The sequence below is a fragment of the Trachurus trachurus genome (assembly GCF_905171665.1).
Source record: "Trachurus trachurus genome assembly, chromosome: 6".
Classification (NCBI taxonomy): Eukaryota; Metazoa; Chordata; class Actinopteri; order Carangiformes; family Carangidae; genus Trachurus; species Trachurus trachurus.
This window is the reverse complement of record NC_139897.1, coordinates 4,673,746-4,697,729: the sequence shown is the minus strand read 5'-3', so window position 1 is coordinate 4,697,729 and position 23,984 is coordinate 4,673,746. Positions and strand designations below refer to the sequence as shown.

The window sequence follows — 23,984 nt, the reverse complement described above, 5'->3', positions numbered from 1 at the left end:
TCAAGCTAAGCTCCCTCGAGGTCTTGTAGGACAGAAATGTGTAGCAGATGTCAGTGTGTCAGGAGTTAACACTAGGTGTCTCCTAGATTCAGGGTCCCAGGTGACCACAGTGACCGCTTCTTTTTCTAAAACTCACCTGTCAGAGCACCCCATCCAGCCCTTCCAAGCCCTGGATGTTGAGGGCGCCAACGGTCAAAATGTCCCCTATTTAGGCTATGTACCCATCACTCTCAAGTTCCCCAGAGAATTTGTTGAAGCTGAACCCGAAATTTCAACCTTAGCCTTAGTGGTACCAGACCGCAGTAGTAATTGTGACTTACCTGTACTCATTGGTACGAATGCACTAGACATTTTGTATGAAGAACATTGTATTGACAAAAACCCAAGTGACTTGTCTTCTGTTTATGGCTATAGGCAAATCATTCGTGTACTCAAGCTCAGAAACAAAGTTAACTCTACAGGGAGAATAGGGTTAGCAAAGCTTAAAGGTAAAGTGCAGCAGGTCTTACCTGCCCAAGAGAGAGTCTGTTTAGAAGGGTACGTGAAGGTTGACACCCCCAGTGACTGTGTTATGGTCGAGCAGCCTCAGTCCTCTGCCTTACCTGGTGGGGTGTTTGTGGAGTGCTGCCTCGTCACCTTGCCCCGCCACCGTCCTCACAAGCTATCTGTATGGATGAGAAATGAAAATGAGCACGATGTCACACTTCCCTCAAACTGTGTCATTGCTGAGCTTCACACACCCAAAGAGATCCATGACAACTTACCTGACTCAAACAAACCCGCTGACCCTGTGAAATGTTGTGCTAGCATTCCCAAACCAGCCAAGGAACCAGACCAGTCAGACTTCACCATTGACTTTGGTGATTCGCCCCTTTCAAAAGAGTGGAAAGACAGAGTAACATGTAGTTTGTACGAGTATCGTGATGTTTTTGCCTGTAGTGAGACTGATTTTGGGCATGCAACCAAAGTAAAACACCACATAAATCTGAAAGACGACACACCATTCAAACAAAGACCCCGACCAATCCACCCAAACGACTACGAAGCGGTGAGAAAGCATTTGCGTACACTACTCGACGCAGGAGTGATTTGTGAGTCCGAGTCCCCTTACGCTTCCCCAATTGTAGTAGTTCGTAAAAAAAATGGAGAGGTCCGTCTTTGCATTGATTATCGTAAACTAAATTCATTGACAATCAGAGACGCGTACGCATTGCCCAATCTTGAAGAAGCCTTTTCAGTTCTCGCCGGATCTAAATGGTTTTCAGTAATGGATCTAAAATCCGGCTATTACCAAATAGAGATGGAGGAACGTGATAAGCCAAAGACTGCTTTTGTTTGCCCATTGGGGTTTTACGAATTCAATCGCATGCCCCAAGGCATCACAAATGCCCCCAGTACTTTCCAACGGTTAATGGAGAGGGTCATGGGTTCCATCAATCTGAGGGAAGTACTGGTATTCTTAGATGACATCATCGTGTTTTCCAGCACGTTAGAGGAGCATGAAATCCGGCTCAAGCACGTCCTCCAGCAGCTGAGAGAAAATGGCCTGAAACTCTCACCCCAAAAATGCCATTTCTTCCAGAGCTCTGTGCGGTATCTAGGCCACATTGTTTCGAACAGAGGGGTAAAGACTGACCCAGACAAGGTCAGTGCTCTCCGCACCTGGCCTAGACCTCAAACCCTCGGCGAGCTCAAGTCCTTCTTGGGCTTCGCGGGGTATTACCGCCGCTTTGTCTGCGACTATTCAAAAATAGTCAGACCCTTGAATGATCTCACCGGCGGCTACCCACCTTATCGTAAGGGCCCCAAAACACCTAGCCCCGGAGGGTACTTCAACCCCAAAGAACCCTTCAACGAACGGTGGACGCCTGATTGTCAAAAGGCATTTGACGCCATCATTGAAAAACTCACATCCGCACCTGTCCTTGGTTTCGCCGACCTAAAACTAGCATACGTGCTCCACACCGATGCTAGTACTTACGGTCTAGGAGCCGCCCTGTACCAAGAACAGGAAGGCGAAATGCGAGTCATCGCTTATGCGAGCAGAGGTCTTTCATCCAGTGAAAAGCGATATCCCGCCCATAAGCTTGAATTCCTCGCTCTCAAGTGGTCGATCGTAGAGAAATTCCATGACTACCTCTATGGGAACGCTTTCACTGTCATAACGGACAACAATCCGTTGACTTATGTTCTGAAGTCCGCCAAACTAGACGCTGCCAGTTATCGCTGGCTAGCAGCTCTTTCGACCTTCGACTTCAACATTAAGTACCGTGCTGGGAAGAGCAACCAGGACGCCGACGGCCTCTCAAGACGGCCGCATGATAGTTTGGCTGACGATCCTGCCTCTCTTGAGGAAAAGGAGCGAATCAAAAGATTCACTTCCCACCATCTGTCTTCGTCTCCAAATCAACAAGACTTACCTGTAGACGCAGTCGCTGTCTTATGTCAACACCGTCTTCTTAACGAGGCAGACTCCGACTTACCTTCCTTCACCTTGGTCGAGTCCCTCGCGATCCATCCTGATGCGATTCCAGACACCTACGGAAATGATGATGTGTTAGGTTCTTCTACCATACCTACCTACGATCCAGAGGAACTTCAGCAACATCAAAGGTCCGACCCGATCATTGGACAGGTTATCCAAATCTTGGAGGACGGAGATGAGACCAGCCTCGTTCCTGACTCTCCGGAGCTCAAGCTGATGCTCAAGGAAAGGAAAAAGTTGGAGATGAGAAATGGTCTTTTGTACAGAACACGTCAATCTGGAGATGATGTAACTTACCAGTTCGTTGCCCCGAAGTCTCTTCGTTCTACCATTCTCAAGTCCTTACATGAGGATATGGGACACATGGGTCTGGAGAGAACCCTGGACTTGGTTAGAACAAGGTTCTATTGGCCGAAAATGGCTGCAGACGTGGAGAAAAAGATTAAGTCGTGCGGACGTTGTGTCAGAAGGAAGACGCAACCGGAAAGATCAGCGCCTCTTGTGAACATCCATACAACTCGCCCCATGGAATTGGTGTGCATTGACTACTTGTCGATAGAGCCCGACAGTCACAATACCAAAGACGTATTGGTAATCACAGACCATTTTACCAAATATGCGGTCGCCATACCGACCAAGGACCAGAAGGCAACAACGGTCGCCAAAACTCTTTGGGAGCAGTTTTTCGTGCACTACGGCTTTCCTGAGCGGCTGCTGAGTGATCAGGGCAGGGATTTCGAGTCCCAACTCATTAAAGAACTCTGCGCCTTAGCAGGCATCACTAAGGTGCGCACTACGCCCTATCACCCTAGGGGAAACCCCGTAGAGAGGTTTAATCGAACCCTGTTAGGCATGTTGGGAACCCTAAAGGACAAAGAAAAAAGTCATTGGCGAGATTTTGTAAAACCACTTACCCATGCCTATAACTGCACCAAGAGCGATGTCACAGGGTTCAGTCCATACGAATTGATGTTTGGACGTCAACCTCGATTACCTGTGGACATTGCTTTCTGTTTACCTGTGAAAGATGGCTCCCCCAAATCCCATTCTCAGTATGTCAAACACCTGAAAGCACGCCTCGAGGAGAGTTATCAGATTGCGACCAGGAACTCACAAAAAGTCGCTGACAGGAACAAGCGCCGCTTCGACAAGGCAGTACGAGAGTCGACGCTAGAGGAAGGAGATCAAGTGTTAGTGAAAAACCTGAGGTTCCGAAGTAAACACAAGCTTGCGGACAAGTGGGAGTCCACTATGTACAAGGTTCTGGAAAAAATGGGAGACCTACCTGTGTACAAAGTACAGTCCATCAGTGGGGACGGTCCCATCCGAACTCTACACAGGGACCTGCTGCTTGCTTGTGGTGATCTCTCGGAAGAGGAGGAAACTGAGCCTGAAAAACCTAAGGTTCGTAAGCCAAGAACTAGACAGAGTCAACCTCAACTGTCAGAGGAATCCTCAGAATCTGAGGACGACTTGTTCATCTATCCTGCCCAGTCCCTTTCTGCCCCTGAAGAGAGTTTCACTCAGGTGTGTGAAATTCCGAAGAGGAAACAACCCCATGAGAACCCAACAGACATAGGGTTGCCGGCTATGCCATCGGGTTCCTTGACCTCCCAGCGTCAGGATGGTCGTGATGACAGCAATCAACCTGCTGAACCTGTCGGAACACCTCCTGAGTTGGTAGAAGGAGAGGAGCCCATGGTCATGGTTGAGCAGTCCCCTGCTGAAGAGGACAATACACAAATGGACGTGACAAATGAACCGGATGTGACAAACGAACTGGATGTGACAAACGAACCGGATGTGACAAACGAACCGGATGTGACAAACAAACTGGATGTGACGAGTGAAACGGATATGGCAAATGGAAAAGAACCGGACATGACAAGTGAAACTGATGTGGAAAAGGATTCTGTGGAAGTTCTACAAGATGCTGAGCCAAACCACACTCAGGCATCAGAGACATCTGAAAAAGAAAGTGAAAGTGAAACAGGAAAAAACCCACCTGAATCACCACGAAGGTCAGAAAGGTCACGACAGCCCCCTGATCGTTTTCACTACACTCAGTTGGGGAAACCTTTAATGTCCTTTGCACAGAGTATTTTACAGAGCTTTAACCAAGCACTAGACACTATTAGTAACTACGACAACCCCCATATGAACGAGACACTAGCTCATGAAGGGACTCATGTCGATTCAAGAAGGGAGGGTGTAACCCCTATGGTTACGAAGCCCATATATGTAATTTAAATGTAGTTCCTGTGTCCCGCCGCTAGGTGGCGTATCAGCCCCGCGTTCAAGTTTATTGTCGCTGAGCACGCTCTGAGCACGCACTGCTCACGCCCATACACAGAGCCACACTCACTACCGATACACCGATCCCACCGAGCAACACACCTGCTAGTGAGCTGCCGGACCTAGGTATGAAAAGTGACGAAAAACACATCAATTCACAATTATTCTTTGCACAGTGTGTTGATAAACCTTTCGTTTATTAGGAAAGAGTCTGTGAATGTTGTGGAAAGAGAGAGAGGAGCCGCTACGACCGTGTTAAGCCTTTGTTCGGACTCCGGTAAGCTAAGAGCTACATGCTAAGATACTAGGCCTTGGTATTAGCTTGTTGATAATGAGCTCATGTGAAGATATTGCTTACTGAAACACTTTAATAAAACCAGTCGGAGTTAGTATCTAATGTTTTCATCCACCTTGGTAGTGTTATATCATTGTGTTTTGTGAGAAAAACAACTTTAAAAAGATCGGTAAATCCGTGCTAATGCTAATCGCGGTTAGCGCCGCTATGCTAGCTCAGGTAGCCTGCTAAGCAGGTAGTATAGGTGCTAATGGTGTAGCCGGCCAAGCTAGTGGGCCACCACCTTGTTGAATGAGAGAAATACATGGGGATATGATGATAAGCTTTAAGAATGTTATGCTATTGTACTGTTTTGTGTACAAAAGGTGATTTATTTCATTGTGGTTGTTAAATTACTCATGATGATTTAAAAAGAGTGAATTAATTAAATTCATTTATGGTTTAAAAGGTTAAAAAAGATAAATGTATTGAAGTTAAAAGATAAATATTCATTTGAAAAGCTGTTTAAAAATATAAATACTGCTTAAAAAGACAATTAAGTCTATTTATGTTAAAAGTATGAGTTCATAAGGGGTAGTTAAGTTAAAATAACTCTACTATGAGTGTGTACACTATCATTTATGATGATTTAAACTGTGTATGTACTAAATTTGATTATAAATATTCAGAGAAATTAGAGAAGAAATTAGATAAGAAGTAGTAAAAAGTCAATATGAACATGGTATTAATTGAATGTATTTCTACACCTTCTGTGTAGACTGGTTTTTACTTCTACCGGATTAAAGATTGACCAGCAAGAATTCTGAACCTGCCGGTTCAGTGGCGAGCCAGGAGATCGAGAGAACGGAGAACGGGATCCACTCCAAAGAAAGACTTCTACTTACTGCACTCTGATTCAGATAAGATCGTTCACCACAAAATCTACCCGGGTAGTAGAAGAACTGACTGATAAACACACACACAGAACTGAACTTTATTCTTCTGAAAAAGAAGGAACGGACAATTTATTTTGAACTTTGTTTTATTTTTTATTTTATTATTTTTATTAAAGAGCTCTATTGTATTTTGTTTTGGGGATTTTCTAATTACATGCGCTGCAGTGAAGTAATAATATTGATTTGAATGTAATAAATGATCATTGTTCAACTTCTACTTCGAGTCCAGCTTTCTGAACCTAGAGAATGTGGGTTCTTGCTAATATTGAGGTTAAAAGGGCTACATAAGGAACTTGAAAGTGAATCATCTTAATGATGACATTATGTTTTCAGACAAATTAGCAGGATGAGAAGTGGAGAGGTGGAGCCAATGACTCCACTGCTCACAGCACAACCATCAGACAGGAGGACGTCAGCAGAGGAGCTGGTCCTTCACTGTGATCAGGATGCATTTACCTTCACACCACTACAGGAATGTGGACATGTGTGACCCGGACCATGTCCCACTGTGGTCTGAGTGATCAGGTCTGAAGTGTGTCTCAGTGTCTCTTGGGAATGTTCTAAGAGCTGACCACATGTGTGACAACAAGAGATGCTGCAGGTGCTGACGCACAAACAAGTTAGTTAAGGAGGAGAACATGTTATTTAATAGTATATGTATGGAGACCATGCAGCATCTTCAGTACTTGACAACCACACCTGGCAGTGACACTAGAGGAAATGCCAGGAGGTGAAACATCATAAGGATCCATCACAGAAAAGTTCATGTTAATCCAAAAATCCACTTTCACAAGATGTGAGCAAATCAGCATCATCACTGGTGTGCAGTGAATCCTCACTTAGTCCTGCTGTGGTCCACAGCACCAAGAGGAATCATTTTCACTGGAATTTCAGTTTGAATAGTTATGCTGCATTTTATTTAAACTCGATTTATGTTCCAGAAAGTGAAAGTATAGAATACAGTTTTTTAAGATTGTGTGTTGTGTTTTTAATCATACTTTTAAAAATAATAATAATTAGTTAAAAATATATTTTTATCAGTAATTTTTTTTTTAATGATTAGACATTTCAGGCGACCCCATCTGAATTCCAGGCGACCCCACCTGGGGTCCCGACCCCAAGGTTGAGTTACTGAGTTAACCCATGTTTTCAAAAACCGTCTGTAATAAACTGCAAAGATCTAATCACATGGGAGATGGTGGTGTAATTCATGTCACTTTGAATATATCCAGTACTAGGTGCTGTGACATTCCACTCTGGACCAGTGTTGGACAGACAGAATGAGAGATGAATGAATCCTCAACAAAACCAGCTAGAGTGCTCCACAGAAACTGTTGAAAATCCATTAGTTTAGGAGAAGAGATTGTGGCTGATCTGATCTGAGCAGCCCTGCAGTGTGTTTAATGGCAACCTCTTCCAGCCCCTGGTAAAATTAGAGGCAGGCAGGCAGGCAGGCTTATTGCAGGGGCCCCCACCTGGGTGTTGCAAGGGCCTATGGGAGCTGAGAAGCCAACATGTCCGAGGTGGGACACAGGAGAGGGGCCGGAGCTGAGGAGGGGGCTGGTGCTACAGGTGGTGGCGGTGGTGAGGAGGTGGTTGTGGTGGAGGGGTTCTTTGGGACCGTTGAGCTGCTGGAGCTGGGTTAATGTGTGGTGGCGTGCCGAGGCCATCTTGGCCTGGTGCCGGCGCAGCTGAATGAGGAGCAGAGTGAGCTCCTCGGGCTGTCAGGCACCACAGGACATTGAAGCTGACAGATCTCCACAGCGACCACACTAAGGCTTCAGTGAAACCTGTCTCGTTTTAAATTAGTAGCTTTTTCTTCACAATACCAGCAGCCAGCTTGTAATGTGACTGGCTGTAACGGTTCATTTGGGCAAGCAGCTAAATTAAGGAGGATTAATGGTGTCGTGTCGAGGCTAAAGGGACACACACAGCAACAACAGGCCGCTGGGTAAAGTTCCTCACCATCAGGTCACATTTTACTGGTAGTAAAGAATGCAGGCACATCTGCTCACTGAGGTCTTAAGTGCTGACCAATGCTGAGACTGTGATCAGTTCTTATAAACCTATTAACTCTAAAGGCTTAAACACTACAGTTGCAGTTTCCAGTTAGTGATAAACATAGCAAATGAGTCCTTGTAAGTTTTGCTATTATGCTACATAGCCAGCATTAGCATTAACAGCTGTTAGCTGCCAGTCTATAGTCTAGAGCAGGGGTACTCAAATACATTTTTCGAAGGGCCAGAATTTTTCTTAACCGACACCTTGGGGCCGCACATTCAAATAGGCCTAGATTGAAATTAAATTCACCTTTTTCGTCTAATAATTTAAATATTTTTTATTTTACTTGTAAGCACATAATTTTTATTTATACACTTCATGGTGTTTTGTATGATATAAAATGAAAAATCTTGACATTGTCATATCATCATTTACATATCATGCTGGAGCTTTACACTGCTGACTTGTATCCTCAGACATGCCCTGTGATTTTCAGCTTAAATATGAAAGGAGGCTGACCATTACAGGACATGTCTGACTCTGTTCTGAGGATACAAGTCATTGGTCCTGAAATGTGTGTTTCTCTTCTATAATACACATTCTACATCTCGGAGGCGACGTCTTTCCACACATGGGCTTCCTTCACCTTTCAAACGAGGCAGAGCTCAGTGGGAAACAGTAGGACAGACACAGGCCGAAGGCACCGGGACACAACACCGGGGGAGAAGCAGGTCGTGCAGCTGTGCACCGCTGACGTGCACGAAAAAACAATTGCGTCTCATCAAATGCGCGCGGCTACGGCTTTTGAGTTGTGAGCGTGCATGACTCGCGGCTACATTGAATGGGTTTGAGCGCGCGCAAAAGACGCTTCATCTGAACGGCCCCCCATGTATGATGCACACACAGTTGAACCAAGACGGCGGTGAAAATCACCCACGGTCTCTGCAGACAGGCAGAGAACCCTGCAAGCCAGCTCGCCCCCCAAACACTCGCGCATGGTGATTTGGGTTCGCCAGCGTTATTGTATCCCAGTGCAGGGCCTCACAGGCACACACAAACGCTCCGCACGTGTTTCCATGTCCCAGCGCTTTGACTTACAGGCGCACGGAGCCCGAGAAATACAGTAATATGTAAACTAGTAGAACTCAGTCGCGGGCCTGATTGGAAGGTTCGGCGGGCCGGATGCGGCCCGCGGGCCGCCTATTGAGTACCGCTGGTCTAGAGCAGGGGTGTCAAACTCATTTTAGTTCAGGGGCCACATAGAGCGCAATGTGATCTCAAGTGGGCCAGACCAGTGAAATAATAGCATAATAACCTATAAATAATGAGAGCTCTAAATATTCCCTTTGTTTTAGTGCAAATGAAACCTCTGTTTTACAAAACATGTTATGAACAACCTGAAATTTATTGAGAAAAATACAGACATTTCAACAATATTATGTCTCTTCTGGCTTCTATGTGATTTCCACACTTGGCAAATTCATCCGACGGGCCGGACTGGGCCATCTGGCGGGCCAGTTTTGGCCCACGGGCCATATGTTTGACATCCCTGGTCTAGAGAGTCTTGTACAAAAAAAAATGTTTTAATGTTGGCAACATTTCGGTGCTGTGACCTTCTTCAGGCGAATGTTCTCATGGGATTCATTTTCTAGGATGTTTGTATATATTTTCCTGCGTGCATATTTTTCTTGTCTATATATCCAGATATGTACTGTATGAATCTGTATAACTATATGCAGTGCTCCTGACATGTTCACTTAAGTATCTAATATCTTATACTTCTATATAATCTTTTGCTTGTATATTATTTATACATAAAATATGTTTTTTTGCACAATCCCTGTGATTGGGAGCAGGCGTGCAGCAACTGTTTGCCTGAAGAAGGTCACAGCACCGAAACGTTGCCACCATTAAAACATTTTTTCTGTGCAAGTAATAGTAACTACTAATAAGTAGTGTGCGGGAGTCTCTATATTCGGCACTTTTGAGGATCTACATGTCCCCCGACTCAACCTGTCAATCAAATTGATGTGCAAAGTATTTTCTATTTTTGATTCCTTTATGCATCAAAAGTCTCCAGCAGTGGAAGTATTCTGTATGAGAGTGTTTTCTTGCTTACTTACATTAGCATGTTATCCAGCCAGCCAAGGCCTTATTGGACCATCTGGTCAATTCCCCTAAAGAACCATGGCTCAAGCTCTCAGCAAGACTGGTTCACAACTGTTGATGCTAACGTCGGTTATGTAGCATAACTTTAACTTTCTCCTTTCAGTAAAACCATGTAAATATATGTATATCTACATAAGGTTTGTAAATGTTAATACTTAGAATATATATTTCTATTGTATATATTTTTACAACATACCGTTTTGCCATGAAGACTGGGCGCACTGACAGTGTGCGTCATGTAGCCAGAGGGAGGCATCGTGCGTCTCTCAATAGTAGCAGCCTGACAACACAGAGACAAGATGTTTCATAGGCACTGCTTGGAGACTAATTCATTCATTCATTCATTTAGAATGTAAATTGTGTAGATGCAGTAGGTGACAGCACAGTGTGTCTCCAGCTGCCAGGACAGCTTCAATGCTCCTTGGTACTGACCCACCAAGTCTGAGCTCTACTGCTCCAGAAGGTATTCCCTCTTTTTTTGTGACTCTGTCATCCTGTTTCTCCACTTGCTTAATTTTTCTTTTAATTTGTCACCCATCTAGAAACGTCCAGTTCAGCTCAGTCACACTGTTCAGACTAATATTACTAGTGAAGACTCTATCAGAACATAAGATGGTGAGCTCAGCTCCATATAACCAGAGGCTTGTTTTAATGGCTACAGTGCTTTACATGACCTTGGTAATAAAACACCGGTTGTTTGTGATCTCTGGGTAAAATGCAGTTACTCATGGTTGTGGGTGAGAAATCTGCATATTTGTGTGTTTAAAAAACAATACAGTATATGGATCTGTGCTTGCATGAGTTTCTGAAAATGTGACAAATACATACAGATCACAGATTATTCTCACTAATAGTTGATAAAGCAGAGATTATTTAACAGGCTTGATGCCTTCAGGATATGTTTGCAATTGTGCCCTGAGGCACCAACACAATTACTCTGTTCAGTGGAGCAAAGCTCCGATATCTCCCCCACACTGTCAGAGTTACTGACGTGTTTCTACACGAAAAATTATTCTATTTGACATTTTACACTTGACAGTGGGTAAAAAATGTTAACGGTATAATCTCCTGAGGAACACAAACAACAACAACATGGTAATAATTTCACACAATCCTTGTAAAAAAAGGCACTGACAACAGAACTCATCTCATCCATGTAATGTGTCTAACAACTACAGTATCTGCTCCTCAGAGGTTAGCCTTTGTGTTTCCCTTTCCTGTTCAGGTTTATTTGATTAAATATTCCAGGAAAACTGTGGAGTAAATCATTTTGGTGAATGACTGCACACTGGTTTTTTAAAGGGATAGTTCAACTTTTTTGAAGTGGGGTTGTATGAGCTACAAATGCCCATTCAGTACACTAGATGCAGTAGAAAGGTCTCTGCTCCCTGAGAAACACCAGCACATCACGCTACACCGAGACACAGAGACACAGGCACACACTGTTGTCAATGAGGGACAATTAATCAGCGGATTTTCACTGCCTACGAGTCCCATCTGAAAATAATACAGTAGCATCGAGTACCATCTAAAGTAAAAATCGGTCGGAAAAAAGTTTGTTTGTCTGGAACTAAGTCACTCAGTACTCCTCTGTACTCCTCCACACAGGCAGGCTCCGCGACGTGCTGTATCACGCCGCCTCTTCCACACACCGCTGATTCAAACCGCTGAGAGGCGGAGTCTGCCTGTGTGGACGAGTACTGAGTGAGTTGGGTTGAAAATACGCAGAGACCTTTCTACTGCATATAGTGTACTTAATGGGTATTTGTAGCTCATACAACCCCACTTCAAAAAAGCTGAACTATCCCTTTAAAAAAAACCATGTGCAGCCATTCACTAAAATGATTGACTCCACAGTTTCCCTGGAAGATTAATCAAAAAGCTGAACTATCCCTTTAACATCGACATTTCATTTTAAATCCCTTGATTGAGAACTGTGTGATTTGTTTGAATTAAATGTGTGCTGCACTTTCCTAAAGCACAATATAGAGTCACTGCTGTGCCCAGAGGGACTCTGGTGTTGGTAACTGAGTTTTTGTATGTGTGAAACCCATAAACCTGACTTTGTTGTTCACTTGCACATCATCACCTAAATGTCTGTCTTACCCAGGTTTTATTTCAGTTTCTTGCTGTTTGGATAAGATGAGATGAGAAAATGAGATTTTACCTTGAACAGCTGAGACTTGGTCCTCCGTGGGGACACGGTGAAGGGGATGTCCATCACTGACCGGTCACCAATCGGTCTGACTGTTACCCGTCCAGCTGGCGTGTGTGGCCTGCGCGTGGGTGACAGAGTTCGACTGCTCCCTGGCGGGGGCCCCGGCGGAGGGATGTCCGCAGCCGACGGTGGCACCGACACACAGCGGGGGGGCCCCTCGGACCTGGGCGCCGAGGAGGAGGGAGGCACGGTGGATGGTGGGCGGGGGCCAAAGGGGTAGTCCGGAGCCGGCATGTAGAGCGGTGCCGTGGGGCTGCCGTGACGGAACTGGTGGCGCTGCTGCCACTCGTACAGCTGCAACACGGTGTGGGCCCCGGGGCCGCCCTGCTCTGGGGTCAGGCGGAAGTGGCTCAGGCGGTCCTGGGCGTACTTGTACTCACCCAGTCGGCCGGGGGGTGGGCTGTGCCGAGGAGTCTTTGGCAGCGTTTGATATGCATCCGCAGAGGTGAACTTGTGCTGGGTAGGTGGTGTGCGACGTGGGAGGGTGTTGTCTCTGGATGGTGGGATGGTGACATGTTAGGATGTTTACACACACACACTAAAAACTCCTGGGTTTTTTCTTTAACCCAATTTCTGGGTTACTTGTGTTGGGTTACAAGTATGGGTTATTTTTCAGTGAGCGACATATTTTCTAGATTATAGAGCTAATATTCTAACCTAATTCTTTGATTGTTTGGGTGATATACCATTTCTGGTTTATTTTTCAAACAGTAACCCATTTTCTGGGTTAAACACTAAAAACTCTTGGGTTACCCAATTTCTGGGTTGCTTGTGTTGGGTTAAAATTCAGAGGTATTTTTCAAAGAGTAACCCATTTTCTGGGTAATAAAAACATTTATAATATGAACAATCACACGTCCAGTGTTTGCCTGTCTGTTTTTTGTTTTGTTTTGTTTTTTACACTTTGCCTGTATTCTTGGACATTGTTTTTTGTGTTTTTTCCTCTAACTGGGTTTGGCTGTCTTTCCTGCCTGCCTAACTGTGTATGACTTGGGCTGGACAAGTAAAGGAGCTATCTTCACTAACTACTGCAGTGTTTCCTTGGTTCTTTCTTCTGCTCCTGAATCTGAGGTTCATTCAAGAGTGTTACAGGAGTCTCCAGTGATCAGTCCAGATCATGGAGACAAAGAGCAGCACCAGTTCAAGCCATTAGTGCAGGCAGCACTAACCACTTTATGTAATGATAAATATGATGTAAGATAACGTTTTATTTACTGAAATAAGGTAAATTGAATAGTAACCCAAGGTCAACATTGGACATTGGACATTGGACATTGGACAAATATTGGGTTAAATTAACCCAACATTGTAGTCAATATAACCTAATCTTCGGGTCAAATACTTAACCCAAAAGTTGGGTCAAGAAGAATAACCCAATTTTCAGGGTTGAAATAACCCAAAAAGTAGTTGTCCCCTTTTAGTGTGCATCAACACGCAGAATGAAGCTTGTCATACAACAGTGACCTACCCTTTGTGCTCAATCTTCTGCACTTGGACCCACTGCTCCACTTGCTCCAGCGTGCTTCTCCTCTTCACCTGCTTGTGTGGGTCAGAGGGGGGCGTCTCCGGGGCCCTCTGGTACGTACCGGCAGCGATCCCATTGGGCTCCAGAATGGGGCTGGGCGTGGAGACGAGGCCGTTCCGCGTGCAAACGCTGGAGGGCAGCGTCGAGGCGGCTCGCGACGGCGCCCTGGACGGCACCCTGGACACCGGCGCCGAGGCCGACACGTGGTCCGACTGCGGGAGGGCAGAGGGTGTGGGGTTGGAGGGGAGCGAGGTGTGCGTGTCCATTTCCAGGCCGGTGCATCCTAGGGGGTGTTCCAACATGTTGGTGACCGGAGAGTCTTTGTGGAAGCTGGAGCGGTCCTTGGCGTCGCGGCATAGGGGCTCCAGGAGAACCTCGTGGACGATTGGTCGGGGGCCGTCAGAGTCGGTAGTCTTGGTCCTGTAGTGGTTCACGTGGTTTGTCTGCGGGACAGCCTGTTGCATCATGCTCAACTTCTCCAACTTGTCAGATGGTCTGTGGAGAGGGGAGAGGATTTGAAAAGCCTGGATAAATACTGGCTTTAAACTTTTTAGTAACTTTCTCTAACACTGTGAGACTTCAGTTCCTGAGAGAAGTGGAAAAAAATCAGCCACAGCAGCTACACAGACAGCTCAAACTTCTTAAAAGATCTCAGTGGCTTTTATTTTTTTCCGTAAGCACCAGTTCTGTTTCATTTGATCTGATCTGATTTCCCATGGACACCATGTTCTGCCATTTCAGGGGTCTTAGTCTTTGTTCCAATGCGCTGGACTGAATTTCAACTAGATGACTGTCACCTCTCAAAGGGAAACTTTGAGTCTTACTGCCAACTTTAAGGACAAGAATCCAAGGCAGACGATGAGCAAAACCCTGTAAACACAGCTAGATTTAAAAAGCATTAATGAAGCCCCGTGTGTACGAGAAATACAAAAAGTAGTCCGGTCTCTGAATTCCAATGAAGCATGCACTAAACTGAATTAATAAATTGAAATGAATTAAACAGCTTCAGGTGACGGCAGCTCGTATCTGAAGATGGTCGATTTACATGTACATTAGCAGTGAGGTGACTCATCTGTCCACATTTGACTGTGTTAAATGGGCCAAACAAAACAGTATATTGTTGGACCTCAACCTTTTCAAAACTGAGAATGGGACCAAATGAATTGTTTTGTTCCACAGACAAAGGAGAGCCAGTCTCCAGCATCCTTCACCCAACTGCATGGACCAGAACCCTTGATGTCTTTTCCAGTGTGTGTATCGCTGTAGTTCAATTTATGACATGAGTTCTGTTGTTCTGTTTCTGCTTTTTAGAGGGTGAAGGTGCATCTCACTGTGTTGCATGCTGGTCTATGTAGTATGAAAGTGAATCTTGCCAAGTTCCACGCTGCAGAACAACAAATCCTTCCACTTAACTAACCAATGATGAAGTCCTTTTGGTTATTAATCAAGGTTATAAATTGGTAGTTAGTATAATTTATGAGACTGATCTGGCACCCAAAAGTAGATATAATGTATATTTCTTTATGGAGTAATTCATTAATAATATTCTATTTTTAATATTAAAGCAGATATCAGCTTCACGGCCGTTTCGGCTAATGCTGCGTTCAAGGCAGGCTTTTGAAACCGTAAGTTACAGCTTCAAGTCACAACTACGACTTGGTAGCGTTCCAGGTAACCCGTAGCTCGTGTTTTTACCATCCTGTTGTCTGTGAAATTTCCCTATAACGGCCACTCGTAACTTCCGACCCGTGAACTCGTACCAGATCGAACTGGTATGACTTCACAGGAAGGAAAAACACAAAGTACGAGTTTCTTTGAACGCACCATGAGTTAGCAGCCCCCGCCCTTGTCAGGCATCAATTGGTCCTCGTGCTACGTCACCACATTCACGCGCATCCCTTGGCTGCACACACAGACCTTCATGCCGTTCTCTCTCCTCATTGGATAACACTTGTATCCCACAAGGAAAATTTTCTCCTCGGGTTACAGCAGAGCAGAGTGACGGAGAGACTCGTGTTTAGGCTGAAATACTTCATGTAAGTGATTGCTGACGGAAAATAGGACTATTTAGGACTTATATCAACAAAAACATTCCACTGATATCTGCTTTAATATGTCTACTGGTTTTGGATAGTTAGTAACACCTACTAGAGCACAACAATGTCTCATTCTTGTATTTGCATGTTTTTAAAGTATCCAAGCTCTTGAAAAAGATTGCCACATGCCAGAAAATGCAGAGATGTAAAGGAGATTTGAAACAGTTAACTTCCCCTCCTGTCATTCACTATCAGCCTGTGCAGTCTTGAGGGATTTCCCCCCTCCAAAACATAAAATGAAAAATGAAGCAGCACCGGGCTGCAGATGTCTGAGGCTGCCAGTGAAGTGACGGGCCACATTTGATCTGTGCCACCTCCCCTCGTCAACACATGAATAATACATAAAGGAAGCCACCGCTCGCTCAAAAAGCAACATTTCACAGCATCAGAGTGTACTCTTTGAAAAGCAGGCGAGCGAGTGCTCATAAACAAACACACTTCACTCGGTATATGCTTCACATCGGGACTGACGGAGATGTGTTCAGGCTGAAATCAGCAGAGTGGGACATTTTCCAGGAATCAGTGTCATTTACAGTGACATATGGGACAATCTAATGGCGACGCTTTCCAGAAGCTGTGTGTTTATAGAACAGAACAACTGCATCATATCAATAGTGTCATGTCACACTTCCACTTAGTCCAGATGGTGTTTTATGGACTGTGAGGCTCAGGGTTCGGGTTGCAAGTATTTATAACACAATATAGTGAAAAATATTCCTAACACCTGCTGTAAGGACAGATGGATCACGGATCAGCGATTGTGACTGAAGATAAATGTGTATAACTGTAGATTAGGGTTGCAAAATTCCAGGATTTTCAAAGTTGGAAACTTTCCATGGGAATTAATGGGAATATATGGGAATTAACGGGAATTAATCAGAAATTTACAAGATTGAAGGATGGTCCTTAACAGGGAACTTAAATATAGTTGAAATAATAGTAGTTGAAAATATATTGTAGCATAATCTTGGCTAAAACAACCAGATTTAATGCAAGAACACTTGAATATCTATGCTATCCACCTTATTCCAACGGTCAAAAATGTAAGCAACAGAGCAACAAGAATTAAAACTTGATGAAGAACTCACAAATAAATCTGTTGAAATGACATGTTTTTTAATTGTATTATTTTGCATGGATGTCTGCTTATGACAAAACAAAATATTTACATTTATGATTGGATATGATACAATTTGTTTAAATTACCCCAAATTTCTGATAAATTTCCATAAATTCCAATAATTCCCATGAATTCCCATAATTCCCATGGAAAGTTTCCAATCTGGAACATTTACAGAATTCCCGAGCTTAACTTCCCATGGAAAGTTTCTGGAAATTTACTGGAAATTTTTCACCCCTTTGCAACCCTACTGTAGATTAATATGGAGAATAATTTAAAATAATAATAATAATGTGAATAAAATGTGGAAGACTTCATCCTGAAGCCTTTAGGTGTTGGTACAGGAAATCAAAACTGATCAACTTCATTCATGTGTGTCAGAAGCTCAATGAACATAATTAAAAAACCGGTCTGCCCAACCTTTTTGTCCCTCATATTCTTCAGTGTCTTCTCTTTTTTGGAAGACTGATGCTTGTAATGTGTGTGTTTGGTTAGTTCAGTGTGTGTTAGTTCAGTTTGTGTGTGTGTGTGTTCACCTGATGAGTGCTTCGCCGTGATTCTGCATCAGTGCGGCCTGGTTCATGGCCCTCAGCCAGGTGCTCATGTCCTCCTGGGTGTCAGCGCTGAAGTAATACGTCCTCATCCCAGTGTGTTCTGCCTGCGAGCCAATCACAGAGCTCTGCTTGTAAATGTACGAGCGCATACCAGTGTGGCTAGCCTATAGGAAGAGAGAGGAGGAGGCCGGGTCAGTGTCACCATGGCAGAAGACAGGAACATCAGCTGAGAGACGAGACGGTGCGTTAGATGAGCTGCAGCTTTGGTCATATAGGGACAGGGAGACATCATGCCGTCCGACAAGAGAAACAACATCAAGGGGCCACATAAGCACTGACCAGCACAGAGAGAGCCAGGAAACCACGCCATAGAAATACACAGACAAAAATGCCAGCCAATGACAACCAACAAGCCACGACTTTTGACCAATGAGAGGAAAGATACTTCAGTACAATGGTGAATAGAGAAAATGAATACCAGGAAAATTCCCCCCAACCCCAACCCAAGTCCCGTCACAAACCTGTTTCCTCCTGCTACTAATAGAGAACCCTACTGAGAACACACAGTATATAAAAGGGCAGAGAACCATTTACACACAAACACTCATTTTAAGTGAGAAATTGATTTATGCTTACTAAACTTTAGAATAACTTACTGACATGAATAACAAAGTTATTCATTTATTATTCCAAAGAGGCTGTGCCAGTCTGACCACTTCCTCCCTATAAGATAACTGTCCTGTGTGATTTTAGCGCCAGGCTCAGTACAAGGCGTTTTCAGATCTAACATGTCTGACTCTGCACAGAGCAAAGTTAGATGATCTAACATCACACATCTGTCACAGTCCAGAGCACAGCTGCACCAATACACCACTGTGGAAGGATTAAAAGACACAGCGTGTAGAATATAAAGAGTGTCACACTGCATCACATGGTCTATACTCTACTACAGTATAATACTGTAGAGCAGAGTATTTTACTAGTTACTCACAAATGATCTGGTCTGACCAGCTGAACTGCCTTCAGAACATCAGTGTCTGTCTCAGTCCAGTGTGACTGTGACACTTCACTAGGTTCAGTCTTTTTTGTTTTAAAGGTCCAGTGTGTAATAATTGTCAAGGTTTATTGGCAAAATCTGAAGATACTACCCATGAATATATTTGTATAATCTCTATAAAATAAAAGTTGTTTGGTTTTCGTAGACTTTTAATTATTATTTTATAGATACATATAGCAAGGGTCTTGCTTAGAGAGTATCACCATCTTGCACCGCCATGTCAGCCCGAACAGAAAATCCAGCCAACCAGAGAGCGTATTTTGCGAGTTTCGCATTCATAAATAAACCAACGAAGAATTAGGCGGAAGGCAAGAAGAAGGAGGAGGAGGAAACAGCAGACATATTGTAAAATGGTTTGGATCTTCACCTCATCGCTTCTGAAACACTCCCAGTCGTGGTAAACAAGTTTTTTTTGTCGATGGGAGGGGCAAGCAAGTGAGTGAGCGCTGCAATCTAGAATCTGAACACTAGATATCTGAGTCCCCCCACCCCATTTTACACACTGGACCTTTAAAGTTGCACTAATTTGGATTAACGTCATCATCTGGACTTGGTGCTACAGAGACAGTTTGAGTCTTTCAGCCCCGGAGTAGCTCCTCAAATAGCAACCTACAGGTAGTAAGTGTACTGGAGCTTGATTGTCATGGCCTCTCCAAGAGTGGCATTCATCGCCATGGTTACTATTAAAACAGACATGGCTTAGTTAGGTTGAGGTTAAGGACAGGATGATTTAGGATAACGTAAGTGCTTCCTCCACATGATGTGATCTGTTCTAATTACAGCGATAACAATGTAGGTGACACCTGCTGCTGCTGGAATCAAACACCGCTCACTGGTTTCTGTTGAGTCATCCATCAAGCACAACCTTCTGACGCAGATGTTGCTCTTTATACCACACTCCCACACTTTTCCCTTTGCTCATAATTACCACAGGCCTCCTCCAGCCACCTCTGATGAATCTGTCTGCTAACCACCTGCCAAGTTAGACAGTAGCTGGTGAACAGACAGGAGCATTAAACAGCTACACAGAGGAGTGGTCAGTGATGAACACTGGAACTACAAACAGTTAAAATACTGGAGTAGCTTTCAGCAGGTAGCCAGAAACACAACTTCAGGTGTTCATGTTGCTTTGTCTAAAAGATGTACAAATCTTCAACTGTTTGTTACTATGTCCACTATAAATATTTATAAGATGATAAAAAGTCCATGTATAATATAGTTAAGTACATTAGCAAACGATTGGTTGAACTATTTTTTTTTTTAATGTAACCTGCGCTTCGTACTAGAGGACACATGAAGAGAAGCTGCATTAAAAGGGGACATAATATGGAAAAATCACTTTTTGAAGGCTCTTTAACATATATTTGGGTGTTTGTCTTGCCTCCCGGCCCCCAAAATGTACATCTGTAATTTTCAGGCTTCCTAGGTTAAAGGGATAGTTCACCGAAAATTGAAATTTCACTCATTATCTACTCACCCTCATGTGAACTAAGGGCTGGGAGAAGTTTCAGAGTTATCCGTGGCTTCTCTGAGTTACAGGGGGTCTCGGCGTAGCAGTGCATGCCCATATAACGGTTGCAAATGGATACCAACTGTCTTCGTAACAAAAAGACACACCAAAAAACATCCAAATACCTCCATGCTGCTCGTATGTAATGTCCGTCTTGTATCGAAGCCCCGAAATGCGAAATTGTCCCGAAAAAAATTAAATAAGTCTATATTTCAAGCTTGTTTGTAGCGGAAGCTCCTCTTCTCGGTTCGTCAAATTTGGATGAACCGGGAAGAGGAGCTTCGAGAAGCTTCCGCTACAAAACAAGCTTAAAATATAGACTTATTTAAATGTTTTCACATTTCGGGACTTCAATACAAGACGGACATTACATACGAGCAGCATGGAGGTATTTGGATGTTTTTTGGTGTGTCTTTTTGTTACGAAGACAGTTGGTATCCATTTGCATCCGTTATATGGACATGCACTGCTACGCCGAGACCCCCTGTAACTCAGGATAACTCTGAAAATTCTCCCAGCCCTTAGTCGACATGAGGGTGAGTAGATAATGAGTGAAATTTCAATTTTCGGTGAACTATCCCTTTAAAATCCATGTGGTTGACGAGCTGTTCCCTCAGTTGTCTGACAATGATGTAACTAGTTTTCGAATTTGCATAACCCCACCCCTACCTGGTACCAGTAGAAGGGGCGGGGTGGGGCAAGCAGTGTTTCATTTGCATTTAAAGGGACAGACACTGAAACCAGCTGTTCTGAACAGGGCTGTTTGGAGAGAATGAAAAGAGCTGTGATGTTTGATCCTTGGGGGATTTTGACCAAAGCATGTCACAGACATGTCTTTAAGACACCTGGGAACTATTTTAATTTGCAAAAAAGGGGCATGATATGTCTCCTTTAAATGTTCTTCTGCTTTGTGTTGGTGGACAGAGCAGTAAAACTAGTGGTAATAAAGTCACTGAGTTATTTTTTCTAAATAAATAAAAATGAAAGCTGTTTCTGTTTCAAAAAACAAGTTTCTGGCTGCGCTGCATCTTAATCCACAGAGACAACATGCAGTGGAGAAGTTTCTCCTACTATAGATTTCTGCCTCAAAGTGTGAACTCTGTCCAGAGGAAACCCTTGAGAAGGTGAAACCAGACGTTTACTGTTTGATAATTCATACACGCAGACAAATCCTCCTCCTGCTGGACTCCTTTCTAACTGTGCTGAAAATATCTGAACTCCAGTTTCTGATATTAGAGCTGCTTAGCTTTTCATAGGGATAAGAAAACACACCAATATGTTCAAGGAACAGTGCATCACTAATAACTGTTTATGTTAATGTATTTTTGTCCTTCCTTCCTTCTTTCCTACCTGCCTTCCTTTCTTCCTTCCTCATTTCTGTGGCTGGGATCGGAAGACAAATGAGAGAACCTGCTCAACAACAGATGCATGCAAATGAAAAGTAATTAAACTCTAAATCTTCTCTCCCCTAATTCACTCACTGAATAATGGATGCCGGATAATAAGTGTGTGTGGAGTGTTGTGGTGCGACCCAGCGCCACAGCTGCGGCACAGTTAACGTTACTGGGATGTCTTCATGTGGTTTACATTGTGATGAAATGGGTGTGACACCTCAGCAATCAGAAACACACCACACCCACTCCTGTCGCTTAATCCACACACTGAACGAGTTCATGAATAATACAGAGACAAACTGTTGTGCCTGCTGCTCTGTCCCTCATCACATAAACGCTCCCAGACACAGACACGTGTACAAACAACCCACCCTCAGGTTTCCCTTGACACACTAATTCATATCCCCTCTGAGCACATTGCTGTCTGGCTGCTGAAACATGTCACTGATGATGATGATGAGAAGACATTTTTCTCAAAGAGGCTGCGTTCGACTGGGATGGGAGGTGATTGCACCTCTTGCTTGATTAGATCAGGTTTGAGGTGGAGCAGTGAGGACGAGAATGAATAACAGCACTGAGAAACTTTCACTTATTCTGTGTGCAGGTGAGCAGGCTGCTGGTGTCCTCCGCCACGGTCACAGACTGTAAATAAAGATGGACACGTCACACGGCCTCTGGAGAGCAGGTTTTAAGCTCACATGGAGCCAAGACTGGTTGGTGGCCTCTTGTTCAGCCACACGTCTCGAAGGTGTTGAAGTGTAAAATCTGATGATCTTGTAGTTATATGATAAGGTGTGACTTTCATTCAAGCAGCAGAGATATGAATTGTAACTTCTGGTGAGGACTTTCAAAATAAAATCAGAGTGGAATCAGCATGGCAGATTGTGATTAAATTGTATTTTATTTTTTTATCAGATCACCCATCCCTAACTCAAAGGCTCTGCTGGTTCTGTCAGTACAAAACCAGCTGTAAAATGGTTCATGACTGTATTTCATGTCACTTCACCATCCTGAGTTGCACGTTCAGTGTATGTAATTTGATACTCATGAGGTACTGATCTTCACTCTTGAGTAGTAGAAATGATTTTGATCCTGATCTCATCTCATTGAAGGTTAAATCAGGTGATGTGATGCTCAGTTAAACCTCAGGCCTAGCAGACTCACAGATGTGAACCATTCACAGGGCTCAGTCAGTGCGTCCCTGTCAGGCATGGAGACGTGTTTAGGTACAAAAGGGGACAGGAAACAGGCATGGAAACTATTTAACAGCCACTCATGTTAAAAAAGAATGCTGGACGTGGCCAAAAACACCCTAAAATCTTGAGGAATGGAGTATCAGCATCCTCAGGAAGCAGCTGTCAAAACACGCTGGCCGGCTCCCCCCTCCATCAGCACTCTGACAGACGGCTCTAACTGCTACAATGGGACAGGCTGCTTGATGAGAGGCAGAGGACCGAGCCAGCAGCCTGATGTTAATGTGCACTAAACACACACACAGACACTTTACATACATTTCTACAGTCATATGCTGTATATGAGTCTAAACCTACCTCCAATCTCATTTCTAGTTCAAAATCCTGCTCTCATGGTGTTTTGTAGTGAGGAATGAGAAAAAAAGAAGAAGAGACTCCATGCTTCATTTTTCAAATGATCAGACCACACACACACACACACACACACACACACACACACACACACACACTTAAAGGTACATTGTGTAGGAATTACTCCCATCTAGCGTTGTGGTTGTATATCGCAAGCAACTCAATCGTATTTTTCATGCTGCATTCACGTGAAATTGGGCAGACGGCAGACGGACGTAACGGCATAAACAAGCCTCTATGTAAACAAGTGGCCCGTCAGCACGAGGCAAAACAATACACGTGACAATATGTTGTCATGGCGATGTGGTATTGTTTACCTGACCCACGTTTTACCGGCTTTCTCTCGACTTCTGTGACTAAAATGACATCTGGTTTGTTAGCGACGGCCGTCTGCCCGACTGCAGGTGAATGCAGCATCAGTGTAACGCTCCATTCCTCCTCACTGCGTTACCACGGTGACTTTTCACAGACGCCACCTCGACCTGAGCCGACAGCTCCGGTGTCTCCGCTGAGTTTCCGTGGTTTCCTACCGTCACGCTGCCACTGAACGTAAAAACATGGCGACACCACATGGCAGCAGCACCGAGCTTACCCGCTCCATGTAGATATGAATGATATGAACGGCTAATTCAGAGCTGAAAGGAACACTTCAGTTTGTTGATGGGGGGGATTACTGATTAATGAAAAACATACTTTTGAACGAAATAATCGATTTTCGTGAATAGA

At 44.0% G+C, this 23,984-nt stretch overlaps 1 protein-coding gene across 1 annotated transcript in view; it reads right to left on the bottom strand.

Moving 5' to 3' along the window:
* Positions 1-23,984, bottom strand: part of LOC310987472 (pleckstrin homology domain-containing family A member 7-like) — a 193,316-nt gene that overhangs the window by 27,684 nt on the left and 141,648 nt on the right. Inside the window, exons 9-12 of the mRNA XM_083973748.1 lie at positions 17,676-17,857; positions 13,867-14,418; positions 12,348-12,891; positions 10,377-10,460 (exon numbers count right to left, since the gene is read on the bottom strand). Of these exons, the coding sequence (XP_083829874.1) occupies positions 10,377-10,460; positions 12,348-12,891; positions 13,867-14,418; positions 17,676-17,857 (1,362 nt within the window). The remainder of the gene's footprint in view (positions 1-10,376; positions 10,461-12,347; positions 12,892-13,866; positions 14,419-17,675; positions 17,858-23,984) is intronic.